The sequence below is a fragment of the Anguilla anguilla genome, chromosome 11 (assembly GCF_013347855.1).
Source record: "Anguilla anguilla isolate fAngAng1 chromosome 11, fAngAng1.pri, whole genome shotgun sequence".
NCBI lineage: Eukaryota > Metazoa > Chordata > Actinopteri > Anguilliformes > Anguillidae > Anguilla > Anguilla anguilla.
In genome coordinates, this window is record NC_049211.1 from 38,035,261 (window position 1) to 38,059,763 (window position 24,503).

The window sequence follows — 24,503 nt, forward strand, 5'->3', positions numbered from 1 at the left end:
TATATTGTTTTTTGTTGTTCATTATTTTTTGTGTGGGCACCAGAGGATGTCATCCTTATCTCAATGGTATTTAGACACCCACTTTGTTTAATCAGTTACTCTTGTACGCGCACACACACACACACACACGCCAATACATATACATTTTATCAAATTTAGCAAATACTCAGTGTTTGAACAATTTAGTCACCAGCATAACAAAGCCTCTTAACCTGTAGAACTCCTTTAGCACATCTGCAAAAATACATGCTACTAAAATGTTAGAACATGACAGAACATGTTCTCAGCTGATTTGTATGCCTAACGTTACAGATATAACTGGCTTTAACCGTGATTAACAAGTGACCTCGCTGTCAGATTAATTTGCATGTAATGCTCTTCGCTCTGAGCACGCGCATGAAATTAGATCTAGTAATCCGTACTCTGAGAGTGGAGTGGAGCAGCCCCTTGAAACAGAGCAGGAATCCAGAGCAGAGAGACAGAGCAGGAACACAGAGCAGAGAGACAGAGCAGGAACACAGTGCAGAGAAACAGGGCAGGAACACAGCACAGAGAAACAGAGCAGGAACACAGTGCAGAGAAACAGAGCAGGAACACAGTGCAGAGAACAGAGCAGGAACACAGTGCAGAGAAACAGAGCAGGAACACAGCACAGAGAAACAGAGCAGGTACACAGCGCAGAGAAACAGAGCAGGAACACAGTGCAGAGAAACAGAGCAGGCACACAGTGCAGAGAAACAGAGCAGGAACACAGCACAGAGAAACAGAGCAGGAACACAGTGCAGAGAAACAGAGCAGGAACACAGTGCAGAGAAACAGAGCAGGAACACAGCGCAGAGAAACAGAGCAGGAACACAGTGCAGAGAAACAGAGCAGGTACACAGTGCAGAGAAACAGAGCAGGAACACAGCGCAGAGAAACAGAGCAGGAACACAGTGCAGAGAAACAGAGCAGGAACACAGTGCATAGAAACAGAGCAGGAATCCAGAGCAGAGAAACAGTGCAGAGAAACAGAGCAGGAATCCAGAGCAGAGAAACAGAGCAGGTACACAGTGCAGAGAAACAGAGCAGGAACACAGTGCAGAGAAACAGAGCAGGAACACAGTGCAGAGAAACAGCAGGAACACAGCGCAGAGAAACAGAGCAGGAACACAGTGCAGAGAAACAGAGCAGGAACACAGTGCAGAGAGACAGAGCAGGAACACAGTGCAGAGAGACAGAGCAGGAACACAGCGCAGAGAAACGGACCGCGTGAGCAGCTCAGAGAAACGGGTCAGGGTCACGCAGCGGTCGGAGAGAAGGTACTGAAACGCAGGACACAGACACAGCAGGGCGGCGACGAGAGTACGCACACAGCAGAGCTAGAAGGCCGAGCAGGAGTCAGAAATTGCGGAGCAGGGGTGCGGAGTTGAGCGGGAGCGTCGGAATGTTACGCAGAGCGGTGAACGGCTAAAACTATAATACACTTGAAGCTCCAACATCGCTGAGCAACGTAGCCTTTTAATCCTGCTACTTAATATTTCAATTATTTACGCTTCAGTTCGATCACTGATTTAGTCATTTCATTAGTTTGTGTATCAGCAGCTGTACTGTTTCTTTGAACAAGGCTGTCAGTGGTTATGCATGTTTAATTCATGTAATACATACATTGTATGTAAAAGCTATGGAAGCTTATGTAGTAATTAAGGTAGTTAGATTTAATATGAAGTACTTTGATTGTAAGAATGGGCCTGTTATCGCAGTATATAAAGACCCTGTTCCATGTTTCTGTAGTTTGGGTCATATTGAGGTCATGGCGATCCTAGTTTTGCAAGGCTTGAAAACCCTGAAGGAAAATACACTAGGAAAACTTGGCAACAATTTATTTTGACCGTATGTCGTAAAACTTACGCGACTTTGTCATAACCATGACCCGATACCTGTCACGGCTTGTCATTTTTACAGCTTACGCACATTTCATAACACCGTCATAGTCTATTCTGCAAGTTTTACAAAACAAACTTTTTAAATTGTTGCTGCGGAAATTATGACGGTGTTATGAGATTTCACGAGGCGTACTAGGCTCATGAATAAATCATGGCCGTCACCATGCCACGCTCGCAGGTGTAATGGATACTGTACGTGGGCTTCACGGCATGCAGTTCATTTCTGATTACAGTCCAGAGCTACGGTCTGTAGCCTGCGTGTATGGCCAGTCTGTAGCCGGTCCTTGATTCAGTCAGTCTGATAACTGGACAGGGGCGCTTCTCTTACGCTGAAACACGTCATGTCACCCGGGCGTCCATTTTGACCAGCACATTCAAGACCGTTGGAGCTCAGCGTGGCATGGCCGGGTTTCCTGTGTAATTACTGACTGCACGATGGGACTGGTTCATTTCAGTGCCATGATCACTTACCAGTGGCTAGACCAATCAGCAGCACCGATTAAGGTACAGTAGCGCTATGTAACACTCCCAGCCTTACCTCTGCAGCAGAAACAATCTCTTCCTAGAAGATGATATCCCACAATGCCACTCTCTTTTTGTTTGGATGTATACGAGGACCAGTGGTGTCCCAATGCATGATGGGACAAAATTAATCAATTCGGTGGATTCAGAGGGATTTGAAAAAAAAAATCTTTATTGTATAATCATTTTTTACTGAAATGCTGAGCTCGGTTTATTTCAAGTCTAGGTTTTATATTTTGAGAGAATCAGACTGACTATGTGCACCCTCCCCTCTCTCTCTGTCTCCTCCCTGGTCCTCTTCAGAATATGCCGTTCAGATACGTTCTTGTTAGTGGTGTACGGTATGTTATGGTATGTCTTGTGATACTCTCCAAGCCCTTGGGCAGTGTGCTGTGTATCTTGTGTATGATATATTCTTAGCTTTAATGATAATGATGATTATGACCATGCATAGAAACTAATTCACCAAAATTATCCAGACTTCTGTTGTATTCTTCTTCTATGGAATTCTTGTGAGGGAAAAATGAAGTGAAATAAAGATAAAAATTATTCTGTCGAAGATGGCGGTTCCTCTTTTCTCTCGTGTAAGTCTCATCCCCTCTTTATGTGTGCACCTGTGTGACGGTGATGTGCTTTTAGCAGACGCTCTTACCCACTTACGCTTTTACGCGGTATCCCTCTATACATCTGGATGTAGATTAAAGCAATTCAGGTTAAGTACCTTGCTCTAGGGTAAAATAATAGTGGCCTACTTGGGAATTAAACCTGCAAACTGTGGGTTACTCACCCAGTTTCTTTTACTGCTACACTGCACTGCACTGCTACAATGTGTGCATACGGCCATACCCAACACACATCATTTACACCACTGCCACGATTCATTATCTTTGGGCACCATACTGCATATATAAAGGTATTGAATCTAAACTGCTTCAAACTCAGAGTTGGGCGAACTCATTTAGCATGCTGTAATGTTGGCATGGCATTTCTGAAACGGTGTCATTTTGTAGCTGATGTCTTGTTTAATAGGATAGAGGTTCAAGTGAAATGTATGGAAACCCAGGTGGATTTCAGAAAAGCTGGCTGATGGTGTGACTATGTAGATTTACTTAAAACTACACTGGGTCTGAGGACAGGTACTGTGTCTAAAAGGTGCAAATAAACAGTTGCAGAACCTTGAAGGAATATTGGGGCCTTGAAGAACCACGGGCGTAATGGACCAAGTAATGGAAATTACCACTCTGGGCTCCAAGCCCTTCCTCTTCAATGGTCTTTAGGCCTCTGAGTCCATGGAGGGCATTGGATTTAATCCCGGTGTTCATGAAACCACTCTTGTGTGTGATGGCAGCTCATCAACTTGGAATATGGTGACATCATGAGGGTGCGGTGTTAGCACTTCAGGGTCCTGCAAAATGGCTTCATATTCCTTGGCTGTTGTACGACCATGCAGTGCTATCATAAGACCCAATAACCCCTGTGAGACGGCTTCCTTTAGCCTTATAGAGCCACCATCTTGTCTAACATCTGGCAACAGGCATCGTGAGTTGAAGGCTTCCTCTGGCTTTCTCTAAGCCTAGAACCTATTCAGAGGTAGGAGAAAAGAGTACAGGACAACTCATCAGATCACATGACTCAGGGGCCCTGGTTTTGTGCTTCTCACGCCAGGTTATGCGTCCGTGCGTAACCCTTGGATACGCGCGGTTTCTGAATGGCGGCCATGTCGTGAACACCTGCTTTGTGAAGCTCATGATGTACAGTTTTTTTTTTTTTTTTTGTAACCGGGTTACAAATGTGTTCAGTTCTCTGGAAATGCTTGAGGCCATAGTTTTAGTCTGTTTGCAGTCGAGGATCTCAGACACTCGCGACCGCTCTTTCCCATCGCATTTTGCTCATGTTTGGCATTTGTCATAATTTTAAGGTACTGTTCCTCTGAAACGTGAAATCATTTTGCTGTTTCTGTGACCGTGCACCTGCAAATCAGGCGCTGACTATTTGTCCTCTTTGAAAATTTCTGTGAGTTGCTCACTGCTTTGGTGACTCACAAGTGCTGATGGTCAAACCTCTTTTATGACTGACACATACTGCTGGCATTCAACTTAATATGACTCACTTGTGTAGCTGTCTTTGCGATTATGATTTAGTTACTTCAATGTTTTAAGTCTTTTTCCATGATTTTGTCCAACCAATGCAAACCTGTAGTCTGAAACTGGCCAAGACCATTTAGTGAAATTCCTTGTATCCTCCACAAGGTGGAGGCCTTGCGTCATGTTGTGAGAATCGTAACTGTCAGCTGACAGAATCCAGGGTAACCACCCACTTCCTGTCCTGTGGCAGAGCCCCTGCCGGCCCTGTCAATCATCTCCCTGGAACCAGTGCCGAGCAGACACAATAGAGAGAGAGAGGAAGACAGGAACGAGCAACCAATGGAGACAAAAGAAAGTGCAGAATTAAGTTAAAAAAAAGAGGGATGGAAGGAGGGAATGAGGAGGAGGAATGCGTGGTGTCATTTCTGTGAGCAGATCTACAGCCTCAGCTTTCAGTAGGCTGCGGGGGGGGGGGGGGGGGGGGGGGGGGGGGGGGCAGAGTGAATGAGGTCAGGGATACCCCTGAGAGTTCAGTGATGCCGTATGGATGATGCAGGGGGGCGGCGGGGGTGTAGGTTACTGATATTGATGCATTTTAATGAGCTTTAGATTCTGGTTGGATTCTCATGACTACGAATGACAGCGTGAGAGTTTGGGGCTGGGAACTGAGAGTGGCAGGTGTGTGTGTGTGTGTGTGTGTGTGCGTGCGTGCGTGCGTGCGTGCGTGCGTGCGCATGTGTAATTAATTGAATTTACCTAAAACAATGCAGCAATACATCTTTTAAGACTATTTACATAATACAACATACATACATACATACATACATACATACATACATACATACATACATATATATATATGCACACACACAACACAATGCAATTACAAGTTGTGTCATGTATAATATACGGCATATATTTCTTGTTTTATCTCTATTGCATGTTTGTTCACTGAATTTAAATGGGAGGTGGGGGGTGGGGGGGGTGCAGGGGTTTAATCAAACCGACTCATGCAACAGCTGTTGGCCTTTCCTCCCATATCCCTGTCCCGCCCCCCCCCCCCCCCCCCCCATTCTCACCCCCCTCTTTCCTCTCTCTCCCTGCAGCCATTCTGGTGTGGTTCCTGCGAAATACTAAATGTGTAAAAACACACTAAAATGGAATACGTGCACTCTGGAATACCTGGATGACACATACAAACAATATTAAAGAACCTACTGACCTTGGAGTACTGCTCACCTCCATAGCAATATAACCCAATTTCATTCACTACACCTCAATAGCAATATAACCCCATTTTTATTGTTTTTTTTTATTTTATTTTTTTAGTATTTCCTGTGTCTGGCTTGTCCTCTTTCCTGATACAGTGTGTCACAATGGCATTAGCCATTTTTAGCTTTAAAACTGACAAGACTTTTATATTACATTACATTAGAGGCATTTAGCAGACGCTCTTATCCAGAGCAACTTACACAACTTTTTACATTGTATCCATTTATACAGCTGGATATATACTGAAGCAATGCAGGTAAAGTACCTTGCTCAAGGGTACAACGGCAGTGTCCTTACCCGGGAATCGAACCTGCGACCTTTTGGTTACAAGCCCAGTTCCTTACCCACTGTGCTACACTACACATTACCAGCTGGCGAAAGCTTTTATACAAAGCTTTCGCCAGCTGGTAAATATCTCTACCGATTAAATGGCTGTTCTTTTCAAACTCAAATACTATATATGTACAGATATTACATCTGTAAGTTGTGTCAAGCTATTGGTAGGAGTCTAAATAATAGACATATTTCCTTATGCATGAGTAAATCCACTAGTTTAATAAGGAAGTATACTTTCAGGTGGTGTAGATGTAAAGTACATAATTGTTTGAGGTTGTAAAAGGTGAAGTGTTCCAAGTATGGCAAAGCCCTGCTTTAAGGTTGTGTTTTTTCACAGTTCAGTAATCACCAGTGCGTATAAAAGAAGAAAAAAACTCCAACTGTTTTTAAATCGAAGGGCAAATTTTGGTTGAACGCAGGCCTAAGCTAACCTGTCAGAAAGATGAATTCTTTCTGTCTCCTCAGAACATCAGCAATACTGCTAGTTTATCTCAGATGAAATCATGAGATTAAAATGTCAAAACTAACCTTGCACGGTTAGATTGCTTTGCTTCTGCTGTAAGAGGAATGGTGAGGTGTTTGCTAGCCATCCTGGTTCTCTTTGTATGTTAATATATGAAAATATTGACCACGTTTCTCTGCAGGGACCGCCCTTTGACAAGCTAGCTTGGCAGGGTGGTAAATGTTTGGCTGCTGGGAAGCACATGACAGGGTGAGCGGGTGTGGCCAGACAGGAGATGGACTGTGCAGGGCAGACGGGAGATGGACTGTGCAGGGCAGACTGGAGATGGACTGTGCAGGCAGGCAGGAGATGGACTGTGCAGGCCAGACAGGAGATGGACTGTGCAGGGCAGACTGGAGATGGACTGTGCAGGCAGACAGGAGATGGACTGTGGAAGGCAGACAGGAGATGGACTGTGCAGGGCAGACTGGAGATGGACTGTGCAGGCAGACAGGAGATGGACTGTGCAGGACAGACAGGAGATGGACTGTGGAGGCAGACTGGAGATGGACTGTGCATGGCAGACTGGAGATGGACTGTGGAAGGCAGACAGGAGATGGACTGCGCAGGCAGACAGGAGATGGACGGTGGAAGGACTTTTCCAGGGTTGTAGTGTGGAATTAATCCCTCTTGTTAGCGGTACATGTGAAACCTGCCTTGCTGCTGTTATCTGCCCAGATTATCTAGGGTTATGTTTATGTTTATGGTTATGATTACGCTGACGGCTTCCTTGCAAGATAATTACATTGTAGCTTTGCAGATACATTCGTGTGCTTTGCAAGTGCCAGATGGGTGTCCCACGGTCCATTTTTTCATATGTATCTTTCTTTCAGTGTTTCATTTAAAGGCCCCTAAAAACTAACATTTTCCCATTTTGTCAACATTACCGGAATTTCTGGCAGAAAACAAGCTGAAACCATTGTTAGGTATCTCCGTGCCAACCATATACGTAATTACGAGAAGTCTGCCTCCAGTTCTCCGTTGGATATTTGGAATATGGTGATAGTTAAAACCAGTGAACCTAACCAGACAAACTGAGATACTGATATTTCAGTTTTTTCACCAAAACGCCCATGAGCTACCTAGCTTTTAACTATGCTGGCTATGTAGATAATTATTGTAATACAAGTTAAGCAATGTTCATAACCTACCTGGAAAATTGAGCATTATAATCGGAAAAAGTTAAAACTTTCAAAATGGCAGAGGGTCTTGGGGGGTGGGTTTGGGACAATTCCAGGGGCCCTCATAAAATATCAGAACATCAGATTTTCTGGGGGGGGGGGGGGCAATGTGAGATCTTTTCATGGGTCCCAAAATCCCTGGTGTCACCCCTGCAAAGCTGTCTTCTGTTTCAACAGTACCAACCCATACAATTTTATCCTATTTTTATTGCATTTGATTTTGTACCCAATGAGGTAGGTTTCTGCCGAAATACAACACAAAATTTTAAGACATATAAGCTTAGGCTACTTTTTTGTGACTGATCCCCCTTTCATGTTCTGCCAGAGATCCTCCAAATCAGGGATTTCAAACTGGAATCCCAGTGGACTTCCATGTCTCCTGGCTTTCTGACTGCCCCCACACTGAACTGCTTAATTGTAGCTACTGAATTACTTTAAATTCTCCAATTTAATCCAAGGCCGAAATTGGCTACTGACTGCAAAGGAAGCATAAAAACCATGATTTACTCTATAATTTTTTATTTGTAATCAAACAATGCACAAGTACAGATTCTCAGCTTTTATTAAAGGGTATTTTAATACATTTTTGTTTTTTTGATAATGAAATCTCTCATACTTGCACTGAAGACACTTTAACACACCTGACTTATCAGAAACACCCATGAAGCGATTTGTCCCAAACATTATGGCACCCAGAAATGGGGGAGGGGGGGGGGGGGCTATGTATGCTGTAATTTCTACATGGTGAAACAAAATATTTTACCCAAAGATTATGGAGCTCACTGTATACACATTCCATGAATATATTGACATATATAGGTATACATTCATATTTACACACAAATATATATATACATATATGCATTTGCTGAAAGCCTCAAAAGACAGGAAATGAAATTGATCAGCCCTAGTGGTAACGATCAGTCTGCTCTCTATAAAGGTGTACCAGTGCAGATCCTCGACAACTGCTATGGCCATGCATATGTCTACTGTACTTCAAACAACATGTACTCACCACTGGGTAGCTTGCTTAAGACATATCGAGGTTCAAAACGCTGTTTTACATGAGAGAACTGACCGACACAAACATACACTGTGCTCAGTGCGTGTGTGTGTGTGTGTGTGTGTGCGTGTGTACATTCCACATGCATATATACAATGTATTTTACTAATTCCAGCAGGCGATAATCTGCTGCCTCTGAAATTCAGTAAGGTATAGAATTGTATGTACTGTAGTATTATAGTGCATTCTGTTTTGACTTGTGCTCAGTCTTGATTCTAAAAAGTACATAACTTTAAAACATTGTATGTCACATCAGAGAGTATCTAAATGCTAGATACAATGACTCCAGAATGAACGATGAAAATGCATTTGCTTCAAGCTACAGTGGAATAATTTTACAGATTCCTTTTAATCGAAATGTCATCCCTGAGTGTCTCTTGCTCTCTCTGTCTCTCTCTCTCTCTGTCTATCTCTCTCTCTCTCTCTCTCTCTCTCTCTGTCTCTCTCTCTCGCCTGGCTTGCTGTGATTTGGGTCAGTGGCTGACTAAGAGACTATGCACAGCTGGCCTATAAACCACCACTCCCCCATACAAACACACTCACACCCACAGATACGCACACTCTACCATTTGTTTACAGTTTGCACACTGAAATAAGCTCTATCCTCCTTTATCTTGCTCACCCTTTCCCTCTCCCCCCCCCTCTCTCTCTCTCTCTCTCACTCATTTACTCTTTTTTTCACAAACAAAACCCTCTGACCTGGATAACTATATCCATGTGTGTGACACAGAGAGTGAGGGCGACAATTCTGCATGTGTGTTTGTGTGTGTGTATGCATATATGCATATATATACATATATATATGCGTATATATATATATGTGTGTGTGTGTGTGTTTGTCTATATGTATACATATATATATATATATATGCATATATATATATATATATATATATATGCATACATATAGACAAACACACACACACATATATATATATATACGCATATATATGTATATATATATATATATATATACACACACACACACAGTACGTCCTTGTTGGCTTGTGGGAGGGAAATGTAATTAAATGATCAAATTGCCAGAGCTCCATGTCCGAATCCAATAAGCAAGCAGCCAACCAGGCCTCATAATCACATAATCTGCCCGAATCACCAATGACATCATTTTCAGTTCAGTCCCATAATAGGTTGAATGCTGTATCTTTATGTGTCTGTGTGTTCGTGTCCTCGTGCAGTGTGAGTCTACGCATGTCTGTATGACTTTACAGGTAGTTTAACGTAGATCAAGGGTGGTTGGCATCATGGCTGTTCGCTGTTCCTTTCAACCAAGCGTGGCTCTTTCAAGCGCATCCTCCGTCGTGGTAACAACAACACAATCACCCGCACGCGCTGTGCAGCTGCCCCGCCATATGTCTCAATCACGTTCACCGGATTCTCCTCAGAGTGACAGGACGGCTCTTCCGAATAAATTGGGAATGTCGATAACAATGGGCGTTTTTCCGTCGATGTGTGTCGCTCGCTCTCACACTCTCTCCTGAATATGCATTAGCGCATCATTGTCGTGTCGGCCAGATGTACACCGTGCTGCCACCCCCTGCCGCTGAGACTTCGGGGAGGGGTTAGCACGAGGTGACATAGAGTGTCTACAGACCGAGAAGGGCGGGGTGGGGGAGCGGGCGTGTAATTACGGTATATCTCTGGCTGGCAGGCAAAAAGACCAAAGGACCCCCCTTCCCCAACCCCCTCTTTCCTAGTTCCCATGGTAACTCATATTGCCGACTAGCTGTGGCCTGGCGGCCTGCGGCACAAAAAAGAATCCTGTGTTGCGCGAGCGGATATTGATCCAGCGACTCGTTCTATGGAAGGGTGTCACCCATCACACCAATTCACATCTGCTGGTTAATCTAATCGAAATATAAACGCTTTTCCATACTGGATGTCCCCTAGTGTTTGAATTAGTTGGTAGCCTATTTTTCGGATTTTTCTTTTCTTCCAGCTTTGCTCTACTTAGGCTATCTGTTTTTCGTTCCTTTTAAGCGCTTTCAATATGGAACCACACCGATTTCGTTCGTCGTGACCGGCACATTTTTGTTGAAATGTTAAACTATGACGAAAGAAAAAGTTGTTATTTTAAAGCCTGACGGCAACGCAAGCTTGTCACACCGCCTCTTTACGAAACTGAGCTGAAATTACAACCCAAACAGTAACTTTGTTACTATATTACACTGCCTTCTGCGTCTATGTAGGAAATAAAATCAACATGTAAACTCAATTTAAGAGGTCTGTGTGCCTGCTCTATTCAAATGCGCAATGAGAATGCTGATGACCGTATCACGGACCTAATGTTGTTGCTGTTGTTGTTGTTGTTATTATTATTAGCTATAATAATAATAATAATAATAATAATAATAATAATAATAATAAAGGAAATTATATGTTGTGTGCTATCTATATTGCTGTTATTAACACATTCTGTACTTTGTATTTGAAAAAAGTTGGCTAAACCAAAGATTGTAAATGCATACGAGTACAAATGGTAAGCTAAACTGATTAAGTGTGCACTGTCATTTTCGGTAAACTGCCACAGCAATTAAATTTTCCAAATTTGTGTCGTCAGACATTCGGACTTTTATGCTGAATACTAACTTGCTGTTGCAAATTAATATTTGACCATTCACTTCCTGTTGGACTCAAATGACCTTTTATCAGTGTGTTCCCAATGTAGAAGGTTACTATTAGCTATAACGAGAAAGTGCAATGTAACAAATCGAAAAGCCGGGTGTATGAGAGGCCATTTTCAATCTTAAGAACATTTCTAAATTTAAACCGTTTTGCCACAGGCCAGCTCTCAAAAACCAATGTGCCTTGTGAATAATTAGCCAGTAAATAATGCTCTGCTCTTGGGTCTTCTAGAGAAATTAGACTAACAGAACAGTTGCAACTTGTAGTTTACAGAATGCAGCTGCAATAATTCATTTAAAAACCGATTTTAACGTCATTTAACTGGCATTTGCATGTATCCTCAGCTAACAAGAGCAACGAGATCTGATAAGGCAAAGGTCTTATATGTTCCAATGATGAATCGAAGTGACGAGGCGTCCTTTTCTGTGTATGTGCTAAAACTAGTATTAGTATGGGAGAATTTGCCACAAAAGAGAATTTTCATCAAAATAAATCGATAACGTGGCCGTTTCAGATGGCCTGCCATTTCACCACTTGAACAAGTGAGCATTAAATATGTTTACGAACGATGTAGAAGCAGTCAAGATTAAAAACTTTAATTCGTGACTAGCAGTGACACCATCCTGCGTTAACATTTGGTGTCCTATTAAAATGATACCCATGCTTGCCCATGCACCTCGCGCAGACGTGTCATTTCCTGCTTTATGTTATTTAAGTTAGAATGTGTGAGAGGTGCGTTTATATATTCACCTTTCTTAATGAGTGGGAAACAGCTCCTGTGCAACATTATTTGATATCCACCTCAGATAACTAGATTGCATTTCGTAGCAGTTGAAATGAATATAGGCTACGGCTGTGACAGGGCAGAAGAGAGTAATTAATCCACTGAGCGAGATATGTGCACATTTCCTGAGGTCACATGTGAGCTCTGACGGCTTTCGTTCGCGTGTGAGTTGTTCTGTGATGCGCCGGCGAACGGATAAAAATATATATATCCCCACCATGACCAAAGTCCATCTGTGACATATTTCTGCTGGGACAAACACAGGTGAAATAGTGACGCTTAAAGGGTCTGAATCAAACTCATCTCAGACACTTAAAAGCGAGTATCCGCTGTACGTTCCCTGCAATACATTACCTTCAAACCACATAGTAGCATGAGCTTAATAAAAAATATATATTAATGGGCGTAAATGAATACAATAGTTAAAAGTCTCCCGCTGAGAATGGATATTGCACTGGCAGCGGCCGCAGGAGGCGTAACAGTCTTGCGCACTGGAATAAACCATTCTCCCATATTTCTGTGACTAGTGAAAGGATGGCGGGGGGAGGGGTGGGGATGGGAGTGTAGTCCGAGGATGGATGGTACCAACGAGTCTGCTGAGAGCCATGTTGGAGATGAATGAAAGGCGGAGATGCTGCGCCCCTGACGCCGCGAGCCCGAGTCCAGTCGAACACAGGGAGTAAATGCAACCTTCCGGGGCCCACCGAAAGACCGGGGAGCACGGGGGAAGGTGTCGGGCGGTGGCGGCGGTGTTGGCGACCTAGCCGGGGACGGGAAAGAGAGAGAGAGAGAGAGTGAGAGAGACCCACACACAATCAGTGAGGAAGAGGGAAAGAGAGAGAAAGAGAGAGGGAGAAAGGGGGAGAGCAGGGATCTTACCAGACTAATGGCTGCACTGCTCGTGGGATTTCGCCTAATTTTTCGACTCCTGATCCTCCTGCCTCTCAGCTCTTTGTTTGCCGACGGACTGGGGAGGGGAGCGGCGCGCTGCAGCCGGACTTCGGGCTCGTACCCCGTCCCTGGACCCGGCAAGAGAGCGAACCATTGCGGTGGACCGGTGGTCTTGGCCGGAGTCGATTCAGAGATCCGTCCATGGTGGATTTTACAGTCTGCCTGCCGTGCCTCAAAATGTCACGTCTGGGGCTGCATTAGTCGGGAGGGCGCATGTCGGAGCCTGAACGCGTTAACACCTTCGTGCTCTGGAATCGGAGATGCACAAAGAGCAGCTCGGGGACAGCGGCCACGGACTGTGTGCCGTCATCTCCCGTCAGGTACGAGGACCCGCGGGGGAAGGGGCGTTGTTCCACCTTTTCTCTCATCCCCGATACAATATGGAAAAAAGCCGTCTGTGCAAAGGACTAGAACGAACACACGGTTACCCTCCCTTCGGTTGCTTTCTCCCTTTGCTAAAGTCGCCGCAGGGGGAGTCTTTGTGAGTGACCAACGCTTGGGAGGTGAAAGTGATGTGTGCAGATTGCTGCTTGTCTTTACACGGGCCAGCGCCCAGCGTCCCGGGCCCAGCCGTTGGGCCAGTTCTGTAGCACAGGAGAATCCCCGCTGTCTGCTTTCAGTCTCTTACTTTTACCATGATCTATATTTTGAGGTGGACACTGGCGATAATGACGAATGTAATTGTAGCAGTTACAGTTTTATTGATGTCGTCAGCGATGTTTGCAATTCGATCGCTACAGCTGGTGACACTGAGAGCCGCGCGCGCAGGCCCTACCCGAGTTATGTGTTCTCAGCAGCAGCAGACAGCGCGAGCGGGTGCTCAGAGTCGCACCTGATTATGAAGCGCGCTGTCGCGCGTGTTCATTGTGCCCACCGAGATGGCTGCCACTGTCTAGCTGTGGATGGAGTGAAAACACGACCAAACAGAAGTATTTTATTACACCCGATCGATAAGGCTTGCGGCGCGAGTGCATCATCAAACTCAAACAGCGGAACAACTCCAGAGAAGGGAAAGGGTTCGCCGGTGTCTCTGTCCAACAGCAGGAGAAGCACAGGGAGGACACGCACCCGCGGGGAAAGGGGTGTTCCAGCTCGATCCAAAGGCTCTTCCCAGGGGATTCCGGCCCGCCACAGGCGTCCCGAGTGCGATGTGTCAGTGAGTAATCCAGACTCCCAGAACCGCTGTCATATTCCCGCTAATGGCACAACTCAAGTCAACGGGGAGTATGCTGCCCATACTAGGGCAAATGTCCATTCTGTGTCTTCTGTTATTTCCAAAACTTCCGCAACTCAATCTTCTGATCTTTCTGAAGTTGCTCCTTTCTCTCACTCCGCGGGCTCCCCCATCAACCTCAGAGCATCTTCTAACGCCGATCCGTCTGCTGTAGTGTCAGCTGTTCGTGCTGCTCTCGAAACAAATGTTGCTAACGACGATATCACCAAAAGCGGCCGTGACGTTACTCTCGCGTTGAATTTGCCCGAGCTTTCTGAAGTTCTGCACTCCAGAGAACTGCACCGCTCAGAACAGGCGCTGTGCTCCACGGCTCGCGCTGGTAATCTAAAGCAATCAGCACCACCAGTCCAATGGACAGCTCCCATCACAAGTTTGCCTCGTCGCGCATGGCTGGAAGAAAAAATACTTTCAGATGTAATACATTGGAGGATTACAAATAACCTGAACAACAACAACAACAACAACAATAACAAAAACAACATCAACAACAACAACAATAATAATAACAATGACAAAAACAACAACAACAACCATAACAGCAACAACAGCAAGGAAGATCCCGATGAGACGAACAGAAATCTAAGCGGTGAAGGTTTAGATGCTGAGGGAAGTCAGGGAACGACTCCGCGAGTACATTCCCAGCATACACCACGGGAGGAGTTCCCGAAGGAGAGCTGCCACGATGCGTGTGTTGACGCTGCAACTCGCAAAGGCTTAAACACCGATGAGGGAGTCACGCGCCTGCAATTAAAAGCCGGTAAATTAGTGGCATTACAACGCGGAGGTGTCAGTCAGCTGCGGGAGCAGCTGGGTCGCGAGGCCCAGGGGCAGAGGAGAGAAGGTGGGGAAGAGGAGGAGGCGGGGGAGTGGCAGGGTCCAGGAAAAACAAAGGCAACAAAATGGACAGATGTGATTGAGCAAAGAAAAGGGAAAGGTCATAAAAACAGCTCACAGGCAGAGGGAGGAAAAAACAGTGACACATGGAGAGGGGGACAGAGCTATGAGAACAGAGAAACCGAGGGCTACGAGGGTGGAGGTGGAGAAAAAGGGGATGAGAACAGAGAAAAAGAGGGATATAAGGGTAGAGGTGGAGAAGAAGAGGATGAGAACAGAGAAACAGAGGGATATAAGGGTAGAGGTGGAGAAGAGGAGGATGAGGACAGAGAAACAGAGGGATATAAGGGTAGAGGTGGAGAAGAAGAGGATGAGAACAGAGCAAGAGGGAGATATGAGGATGATGAGAAAGAGGGAGAGGGCGATGAGGACAGGAAAAGAGAAGGAGAGGGGGATGAGAAGAATGAGAGGGAAGTACACAAGGATGCAGAGAGAGGAGGAGGTGTGCATAAAGACAGCGGAGGAGAGGGGGGTGAGGAAGAGCGGGAGAGAGCGCCGGGCCGTTCCAGGCGAGCGGCGAACAGGCACCCCCATTTCGCCCAGTACAATTACCAGGTGCAGGTGGCCGAGAACCAGCCGCCGGGCACCTCGGTCATCGCCATGGCAGCGCAGGACCCGGACGCGGGGGAGGCGGGGCGTCTGAGCTACAGCATGGCGCCGCTCATGAACAGCCGGTCCATGGACTTCTTCCACATCGACCCGGCCACCGGCCTGATGAGCACCACGCAGGTGCTGGACCGCGAGCACATGGACCTGCACTACTTCCGCGTGACCGCGGTCGACCACGGCTCGCCGCGCCTCTCCGGCACCACCATGGTCGCCATCACCGTGTCCGACCGCAACGACCACTCGCCCGTCTTCGAGCAGGGCGAGTACCGCGAGACCATCCGCGAGAACGTGGAGGAGGGCTACCCCATCCTGCAGCTGCGCGCCACCGACCTGGACGCGCCCTCCAACGCCAACATCCGCTACCGCTTCGTGGGCGACGCGGCGGCCGCGCGGGCCGCCTTCGAGATCGACCCGCGCTCGGGGCTGATCGCCACGCGGGGCCCCGTCGACCGGGAGACCGTGGAGCGCTACACCCTGCAGGTGGAGGCCAGCGACCAGGGCAAGGAGCCCGGCCCGCGCTCGGCCACGGTCCGGGTCTACATCACCGTGCTGGACGAGAACGACAACGTGCCGCAGTTCACGGAGAAGCGCTACGTGGTGGCGGTGCGCGAGGACGTGCGGCCGCACTCGGAGGTGCTGCGCGTCAGCGCCACGGACCACGACAAGGACGGCAACGCCGCCGTCCACTACAACATCATCAGCGGCAACAGCCGCGGCCAGTTCTCCATCGACAGCGTGACGGGCGACATCCAGGTGGTGGCGCCCCTGGACTTCGAGGCGGAGAGGGAGTACACGCTCCGGGTGCGGGCGCAGGACAACGGGCGCCCGCCCCTCTCCAACAACACCGGCATCGTCAGCGTGCAGGTGACCGACGTCAACGACAACCCGCCCATCTTCGTCTCCACGCCCTTCCAGGCCTCCGTGCTCGAGAGCGCCCCCGTAGGCCACTCCATCCTGCACATCCAAGCTATCGACACCGACTCAGGGGACAACGCTCGGCTGGAGTACCGGCTGACGGGGACCAGCTCGGACACTCCCTTCGTGGTAAACTCGGCCACGGGCTGGGTGACCGTGAGCTCGGAGCTGGACCGCGAGGCGGTGGAGCATTATTTCTTTGGCGTGGAGGCCAGGGACTACGGAGCCCCGTCCCTCTCGGCCTCTGCCAGCGTCACCATCACCGTCATGGACGTGAACGACAATCGGCCCGAGTTCCTGCAGAAGGAGTACTTTGTGCGCCTGAACGAGGACGCGGCCGTCGGCACGAGCGTGGTCAGCGTGACCGCCGTCGACCGCGACGTCAACAGCGCCGTCACCTACCAGATCACGGGGGGCAACACGCGGAACCGCTTCGCCATCAGCACGGCGGGCGGCGGGGGGCTGCTCTCCCTGGCGCTGCCGCTCGACTACAAGCAGGAGCGGCGGTACGTGCTGACGGTGACCGCCTCCGACCGCACGCTGCACGACACCTGCCAGGTGCACGTCAACATCACCGACGCCAACACGCACCGGCCCGTGTTCCAGAGCGCCCACTACTCGGTGAGCGTGAACGAGGACCGGCCGCCGGGCAGCACGGTCGTGGTCATCAGCGCCACGGACGAGGACGTCGGCGAGAACGCCCGCATCACCTACTTCCTGGAGGACAACATCCCGCAGTTCCGCATCGACCCCGCCAGCGGCGCCATCACCCTGCTCACCGAGCTGGACTACGAGGACCAGATGACCTACACGCTGGCCATCACCGCGCGCGACAACGGCATCCCGCAGAAGTCCGACACCACCTACGTGGAGGTGAACGTGAACGACGTGAACGACAACGCGCCGCAGTTCCTCAGCCCGCGCTACCAGGGCGCGGTGAGCGAGGACGCCCCGCCCTTCACCAGCGTGCTCCAGATCTCCGCCACCGACCGCGATGCCCACGCCAACGGCCGCGTGCAGTACACCTTCCAGAACGGCGAGGACGGCGACGGCGACTTCACCATCGAGCCCACCTCGGGCATCGTGCGCACCGTCCGCCGGCTGGACCGCGAGAGCACGCCGTTCTACGAGCTGACGGCCTACGCGGTGGACCGCGGCGTGCCCCCGCAGCGCTCCCCGGTGCACATCCAGGTCACCGTGCTGGACGTCAACGACAACGCGCCCGTCTTCCCGGCGGACGACTTCGAGGTGCTGGTGAAGGAGAACAGCGTGGTCGGGTCGGTGGTGGCCCAGATCACGGCCAGCGACCCGGACGAGGGCCCCAACGCGCAGATCATGTACCAGATCGTGGAGGGGAACATCCCGGAGATCTTCCAAATGGACATCTTCTCCGGGGAGCTGACCTCGCTCATCGACCTGGACTACGAGGTGCGGTCGGAGTACGTGATCGTGGTCCAGGCCACCTCGGCGCCGCTGGTGAGCCGGGCCACGGTGCGAATCCGCCTGGTGGACCAGAACGACAACGGGCCGCTGCTCCGCGACTTCCAGATCATCTTCAACAACTTCGTCTCCAACCGGTCCAACAGCTTCCCGAACGGCGTGATCGGGCGCGTGCCGGCGCACGACCCGGACGTGTCCGACCGGCTGCACTACTCCATCCAGCGCGGCAACGAGCTGCACCTGCTGCTGCTCAACCACAGCAGCGGCGAGCTCCGCCTCAGCCGCAAGCTGGACAACAACCGCCCGCTCACCGCCAACATGCTGGTCACCGTCTCCGGTAGGACTGCCGTAGTGGGCCTGGGGAGGGGAGGGGAGCGGGCCGGGGGGGTGGGGTGGGGGGGGAGGGGGAGGGGGAGGGGGGGCAGTGGAGAATTAGAGCAGGGGTGTCCAATCTTATCTGAGAAGGACTGGTGTGGGTGCAGGTTTTTGTATTGTAGCCCAGCAGTAAGATACCTGATTCGACTAATGCACTAATCATGGAAGCCTCAGCGAGTGCTGGTGTGAGGTGTGTAGGGGGGTTGTGTAGGGGTGGAGGCTGTGGTAGGTGCTGGGGGAGATTAGTAAAATTGGCGTATGTGGTTGGAGCTGGTGAAGAATTTTGGGGGCTAGTGTAGAATTGGAGTAGGCTGGTGAAGGATTGGAGTTGGAGTAGATTTGGAGTAGGCTGGTGGAGAATTAGAGCAGGGGTGTCCAATCTAATCTGAGAAGGACTGGTGTGGGTGCAGGTTTTTTGTTGTAGCCCAGCACTAAGATACCTGATTCGACTAATGCACTAATCATGGAAGCCTCAGAGAGTGCTGGTGTGAGGTGTGTAGTGGGGTTGTGTTGCGGTGGAGGCTGTGGTAGGTGTTTGGGGGAGATTGGTAAAATTGGCGTATGTGGTTGGAGCTGGTGAAGAATTTTGGGGGCTAGTGTAGAATTGGAGTAGGCTGGAGAAGGATTGGAGTAGGCTGGTGAAGGATTGGAGTAGGCTAGTGCAGGATTGGTGTAGGCTAGCTAAAGCTAATGGCGGCTATGTGTTGTTATGAATAGCACTAGGACTAAAGATAACAGTTGATGTGTGTTGTTATGAATAGCACTAGGGCTAAAGCTAATGGCTGCTTTGTGTTATTTTGAATAGCACCAAAGCTAAAGCTAAGGGTGGCTCTGTGTTCTTTTGAATAGCACTAAGGCTAAATCAAATGGTGGTTATGTGCGTTATGAATAGCGCTCAGACTAAAGCTAACGGCTGTTGTGTGCTTTTATAAACAGCGCTAGGTCTAAAGCTAATGACTGCTGTGTGTTGTTATGAACAGCACTAGGACCAAAGCTAACGGGTGCTTTGTGTTGTTATAAACAGCACTAGGGCTAAAGCTAATGGTTGCTGCCTGCCGTTATGAATAGCACTAGGACTATAGCTAATGGGTGCTATGTGCTGTTATGAATAGCGCTACGACGAAAGCTAATGGCTGCTGTGGGCTATTATGAATAGCAATAGGGCTAAAGCTAACAGCTGCTGTGGGTCGTTATGAACGGTTCTGGGACTAAAGCTAACGGCTGCTGTGTGCCGTTATGGATAGTGCTAGGACTAAAGTTAATGGCTGCTATGGGCCATTATGAACAGTGCTAGGACTAAAGCTAACAGCTGCTGGGTGCTGTTCTAAATAGTGCTAGGGCTAAAGCTAGCGGCTGCTGTGTGCTGTTATGAGTAGCATTAGGGTTAAAGCTAACAGCTGCTGTGGGCCATTATGAACAGTGCTAGGACTAAAGCTAACAGCTGCTGTGTGCTGTTATGAATAGCACTAGGACTAAAGCTAATGGCTGCTGTGTGCTGTTATGAATAGCGTTAGGGCTAAAGCTAGCAGCTGCTGTGTGCTGTTATGAATAGCATTAGGGCTAAAGCTAACGGCTGCTGTGGGCCATTATGAACAGTGCTAGGACTAAAGCTAACAGCTGCTGTGTGCTGTTATGAATAGCACTAGGACTAAAGCTAGCGGCTGCTGTGTGCTGTTATGAATAGCGTTAGGGCTAAAGCTAGCGGCTGCTGTGTGCTGTTATGAATAGCGTTAGGGCTAAAGCTAACGGCTGCTGTGGTCCATTATGAATAGCGTTAGGACTAAAGCTAGCGGCTGCTGGGTGCTGTTATGAATAGCGCTAGTGGTTGTACTGGTGTTGTCCTGGTAATGGTGGTGGGGAGATGAGGAGCATGTGGTGCGAGGGAGGGGGCTTGAGGAGAACCCGCTGGCTTTAATCCTCCTCCCCCCTCTTTGTTCTCCCCCCTCCACAAAGAGTCAGGAGATTAAAATGTGATAATGGTGCTCTGAGTGCTGTGGTGCAGCTGGTCTCTGTGTGTGTGCGCGTGTGTGTGTGAGTGTGTGTGTGCGTGCGTGTGTGTATGAGACTGTGTGTGTGTGTGTATGAGACTGTGTGTGTGTGTGTGTGTGTGTGAGAGAGTGTGTGTGTGTGTATGTATGTGTGTATGTGCGTGTGTGTGTGTATGAGACTGTGTGTGTATGTGTGTGTGTGTATTAGACTCTGTCTGTGTGTATGCTTGTGTGTGTGCATGTGTATGAGACTGTGTGTGTGTGTGTGTGTGTGCGTGTGTATGAGACTGTGTATGTGTGTGTGTACAGTATGTGTGTGTGTGTGTGTATGAGACTGTGTGTGTGTATGGGTGTTTTTGTGTGTGTATTAAAGGGTGTGAGTAAGCGAGTCAGAATGAATGTGTGTACACGTGTATGTGTGTGTCTGTAGGTGTGTATGAAGGTGTTAGTCTGGTTGTGTGTTAGTCTGTATTTGTATGTGAGTGAACACGTGTGTGTGTGTGTGCATGTGTACATGTATGCATGTATGTGTGTACATGTGTACATGTGTGTGTGTATGTGTGCGTGTGTGAGTGAACGCATGTGTGTGAACATGTGGGTACGTGTGTGTGTGTGTGTGTACGCGCATGTATGTACAGGTGTGTGCGTGTTTGTGTGTGCATGTGTGTGTGTGTGTGTGCATGTGTGTGCATGTGTGTGCATGTGTGTGCGTGTGTGTGTATGTGTGTGTGTACGCGCGCGTGTATGCGTGTGTGTGTGTGTGCGTGTGTGTGTATGTGTGTGTGTACGCGCGCGTGTATGCGAGTGTGTGTGTGTGTGTGTGTGTGTGTTTCTGAGGTCAGTAAAGGTTCAACTGGACTGTAATCCTGTAATAATCAACCCAGCAGAACCCCTCACCCACTCCTCACCCACTCCTCCTGTAATCCTGTACGAGCAACAGAGGGTTAAATAAATATTCACTGAAATTATTATTATTATTACTATTATTATTATTCCTTTGTCAAAATCTTTGTAAAGGATTTATTTTTAGAATTATTCATAATAAATAAATTGTTTACAGATAGAAGTGTCTTTTAAAATGTCTATTAAAATACAACAAACAGAAAGATAATTAGCTGATGTTCCCACAGTAAAAAAAAATAAAAATAGATTTTAATAAATCTTACTGTACTGATTATCTAAAATGACCATATCCCTAATTCCCTGAAGTAAGATTCCTGCACTGGTGGGGAAGTGTCATGCTTTAAAGGACAGGCTGTGTGTGATTGTGCTTGTGTGTGTGTGTGTGTGTGTGTGTGTGCGTGCGTGTGTGTGTATCAGTGTGTATTTCCTGTTTAGGGCACGATAACAATTCATTTTATTTTGGGATTGTGTTTCTTTCCAGTGCTCCAGATGAGAGTTTTTGATGTGTTTTATGATTTGGTTGACTCTAATGGGTTGTTGTGAAGCAGTGCTGATCTGAAGCTGGTTTGCATTAGCATGTGTTAATGTTACTCTAGAGAGGTTCAGAACCAGCTGACTGAGGGGATGTTTTCTCGACTGAGGTCTTGGATATGGAGAGCCATGAACTGTAAGGAGTGTGTTGGACTAATTGTTAGATACTCAATAAAATTTAATGCCATTCTCTGAATTTGAATGAGAATAGGAAGTCTGCCTAATTCAGCCCTGCATGTATTGTTAAGGGCATGTCTATGTGCTTGTAGTATGTTTTTACAGAATTCTACATGCAGGGTTTCAGCTGGATGCTTCTTCCACTTAGTGTCATCTTGCTGACTGAGTTGATCCTATATTTCACATCCATATTGCATAATAGGCTGGATGACACTGTGAATGATTTTTGACCAGATTCTAATGGGGATGTTTATTTTATAGAATGTCCTTTTAATCACATAGAAAACCCTGCAGGCCTTTTCTTTAATGCATTCACTGCTAGGCCAAAGCTCCCTGATGCACTGATGTTTAGTCCAAGGTAATCATAGCTTAGTGTGGTGTTCTAGGGCAGTGTTTCCTAGAGTAAAGAGGTATCTGCTTTCCTGAGATCTGGGCTTTTTTTGGAAGATCATAATCTTTGTCTTTTTTAAATTTGCTGTCAGTGCCCAGTTCTGACAGTACTGCTCCAGTAGATCCAGGTTCTGCTGTAATCCTTGTTCAGTGGGTGACAGCAGGACCAGGTCATCTGCATAGAGCAAGAATTTAACTTATGTGTTGTTTAGGGTGAGGCCAGTAGCTGAAGATAGTTTCAGTAATGCCTCTACTCATTGCTCTCTCTCTCTCTCTCTCTCTCTCTCTCTCTCTCTCAGATGGGATCCACAGTGTTTCTGCGCAGTGTATTCTCAGAGTGTTGATCTCTCTCTCTCTCTCTCTCTCTCTCTCTCAGATGGGATCCACAGTGTTTCTGCGCAGTGTATTCTCAGAGTGTTGATCATCACCGAGGACATGCTGAGCAGCAGTGTGACGGTGCGCCTGCAGAACATGTCCCAGGAGCACTTCCTGTCGCCGCTGCTCGCTCACTTCCTGGAGGGCGTGTCGGCCGTGCTGTCCGTGCCCCAGGAGGACGTGTTCGTGTTCAACATCCAGCCCGACGTGGAGGCGGGGGACGTCCTGAACGTCAGCTTCTCCGCCGCTCTGCCGGGGGGGCGCTTCTTCCCCTCCGAAGCCCTGGAGGAGCGGCTGTACCTCAACCGGCCACGCCTCACCTCTCTGGCCCAGATGGAGGTGCGCAAACGTGCCGCACACACGAGGGCAGCAAACGCACCGCACACACTCACGAGGGCAGCAAATGTATCGCACACACACACAAGCGCAGCAAACGTACCGCACACACACACACACACACACAAGCGCAGCAAACGTACCGCACACACACACACACAAGGGCAGCAAACGCACCGCACACACTCACGAGGGCAGTAAATGTACTGCACACACACACAAGCACAGCAAACGTACCGCACACACACACACACACGAGGGCAGCGGTTTTATCCTGGTATATTTATTCTGGTGATATTATTTAACCGCACAGACACAAATACAGACAAAAGACAGCAGTAGGGATGATGATGTCAGCAGGTAGTTTGGCAGATGATGATGTCAGAAGGTAGTCCGGCAGATGATGATGTCAGAAGGTAGTCCGGCAGATGATGATGTCAGAAGGTAGTCCGGCAGATGATGATGTCAGAAGGTAGTCCGGCAGATGATGATGTCAGAAGGTAGTCCGGCAGATGATGATGTCAGAAGGTAGTCCGGCAGATGATCATGTGAGAAGGTAGCGCGGCAGATGATGATGTCATAGGGCAGCACAGCAGATAGTGATTTTCAGAGGCGGTGGAACACAAATGATGATGTCAGAGGGCAGTGTGATGACTGGTGTTTAAAGGGAAGCGCCACCGAGGGAAACGGAATGAGAGGTCACGCTATTCTGGTTTCCATGCCGACAGGTGCTCCCATTCGACGACAACGTGTGCCTGCGCGAGCCGTGCCAGAACTACATGAAGTGCATCTCCGTCCTGCGCTTCAACAGCTCCGCCCCCTTCATCGCCTCCCCCACCATCCTGTTCCGGCCCATCCACCCAATCGCGGGCCTGCGCTGCCGCTGCCCCGTCGGCTTCACCGGCGACTACTGCGAGACGGAGATCAACCTGTGCTACTCCAACCCCTGCCTGAACGGGGGCGTGTGCGCCCGCCGAGAGGGCGGCTACACCTGCATCTGCCGCGAAAGCTACACAGGTCAGCCTCGCCCCCCCCATCTATGCCCCACCCACCTGTCTGACACGGTCTCTCTG

The 24,503-nt window shown here is 48.4% G+C and overlaps 1 protein-coding gene across 1 annotated transcript in view; it reads left to right on the top strand.

Annotated features, from left to right (window-relative positions):
* The first annotated feature begins 13,065 nt into the window (after positions 1-13,065).
* The window catches only part of celsr3 (cadherin, EGF LAG seven-pass G-type receptor 3), a 53,103-nt gene continuing 41,665 nt past the window's right edge, over positions 13,066-24,503 (top strand). The window contains 3 exon segments of the mRNA XM_035383094.1: positions 13,066-18,692; positions 23,096-23,433; positions 24,159-24,447. Coding sequence (XP_035238985.1) covers positions 13,199-18,692; positions 23,096-23,433; positions 24,159-24,447 — 6,121 coding nt within the window. The 5' untranslated portion in view covers positions 13,066-13,198.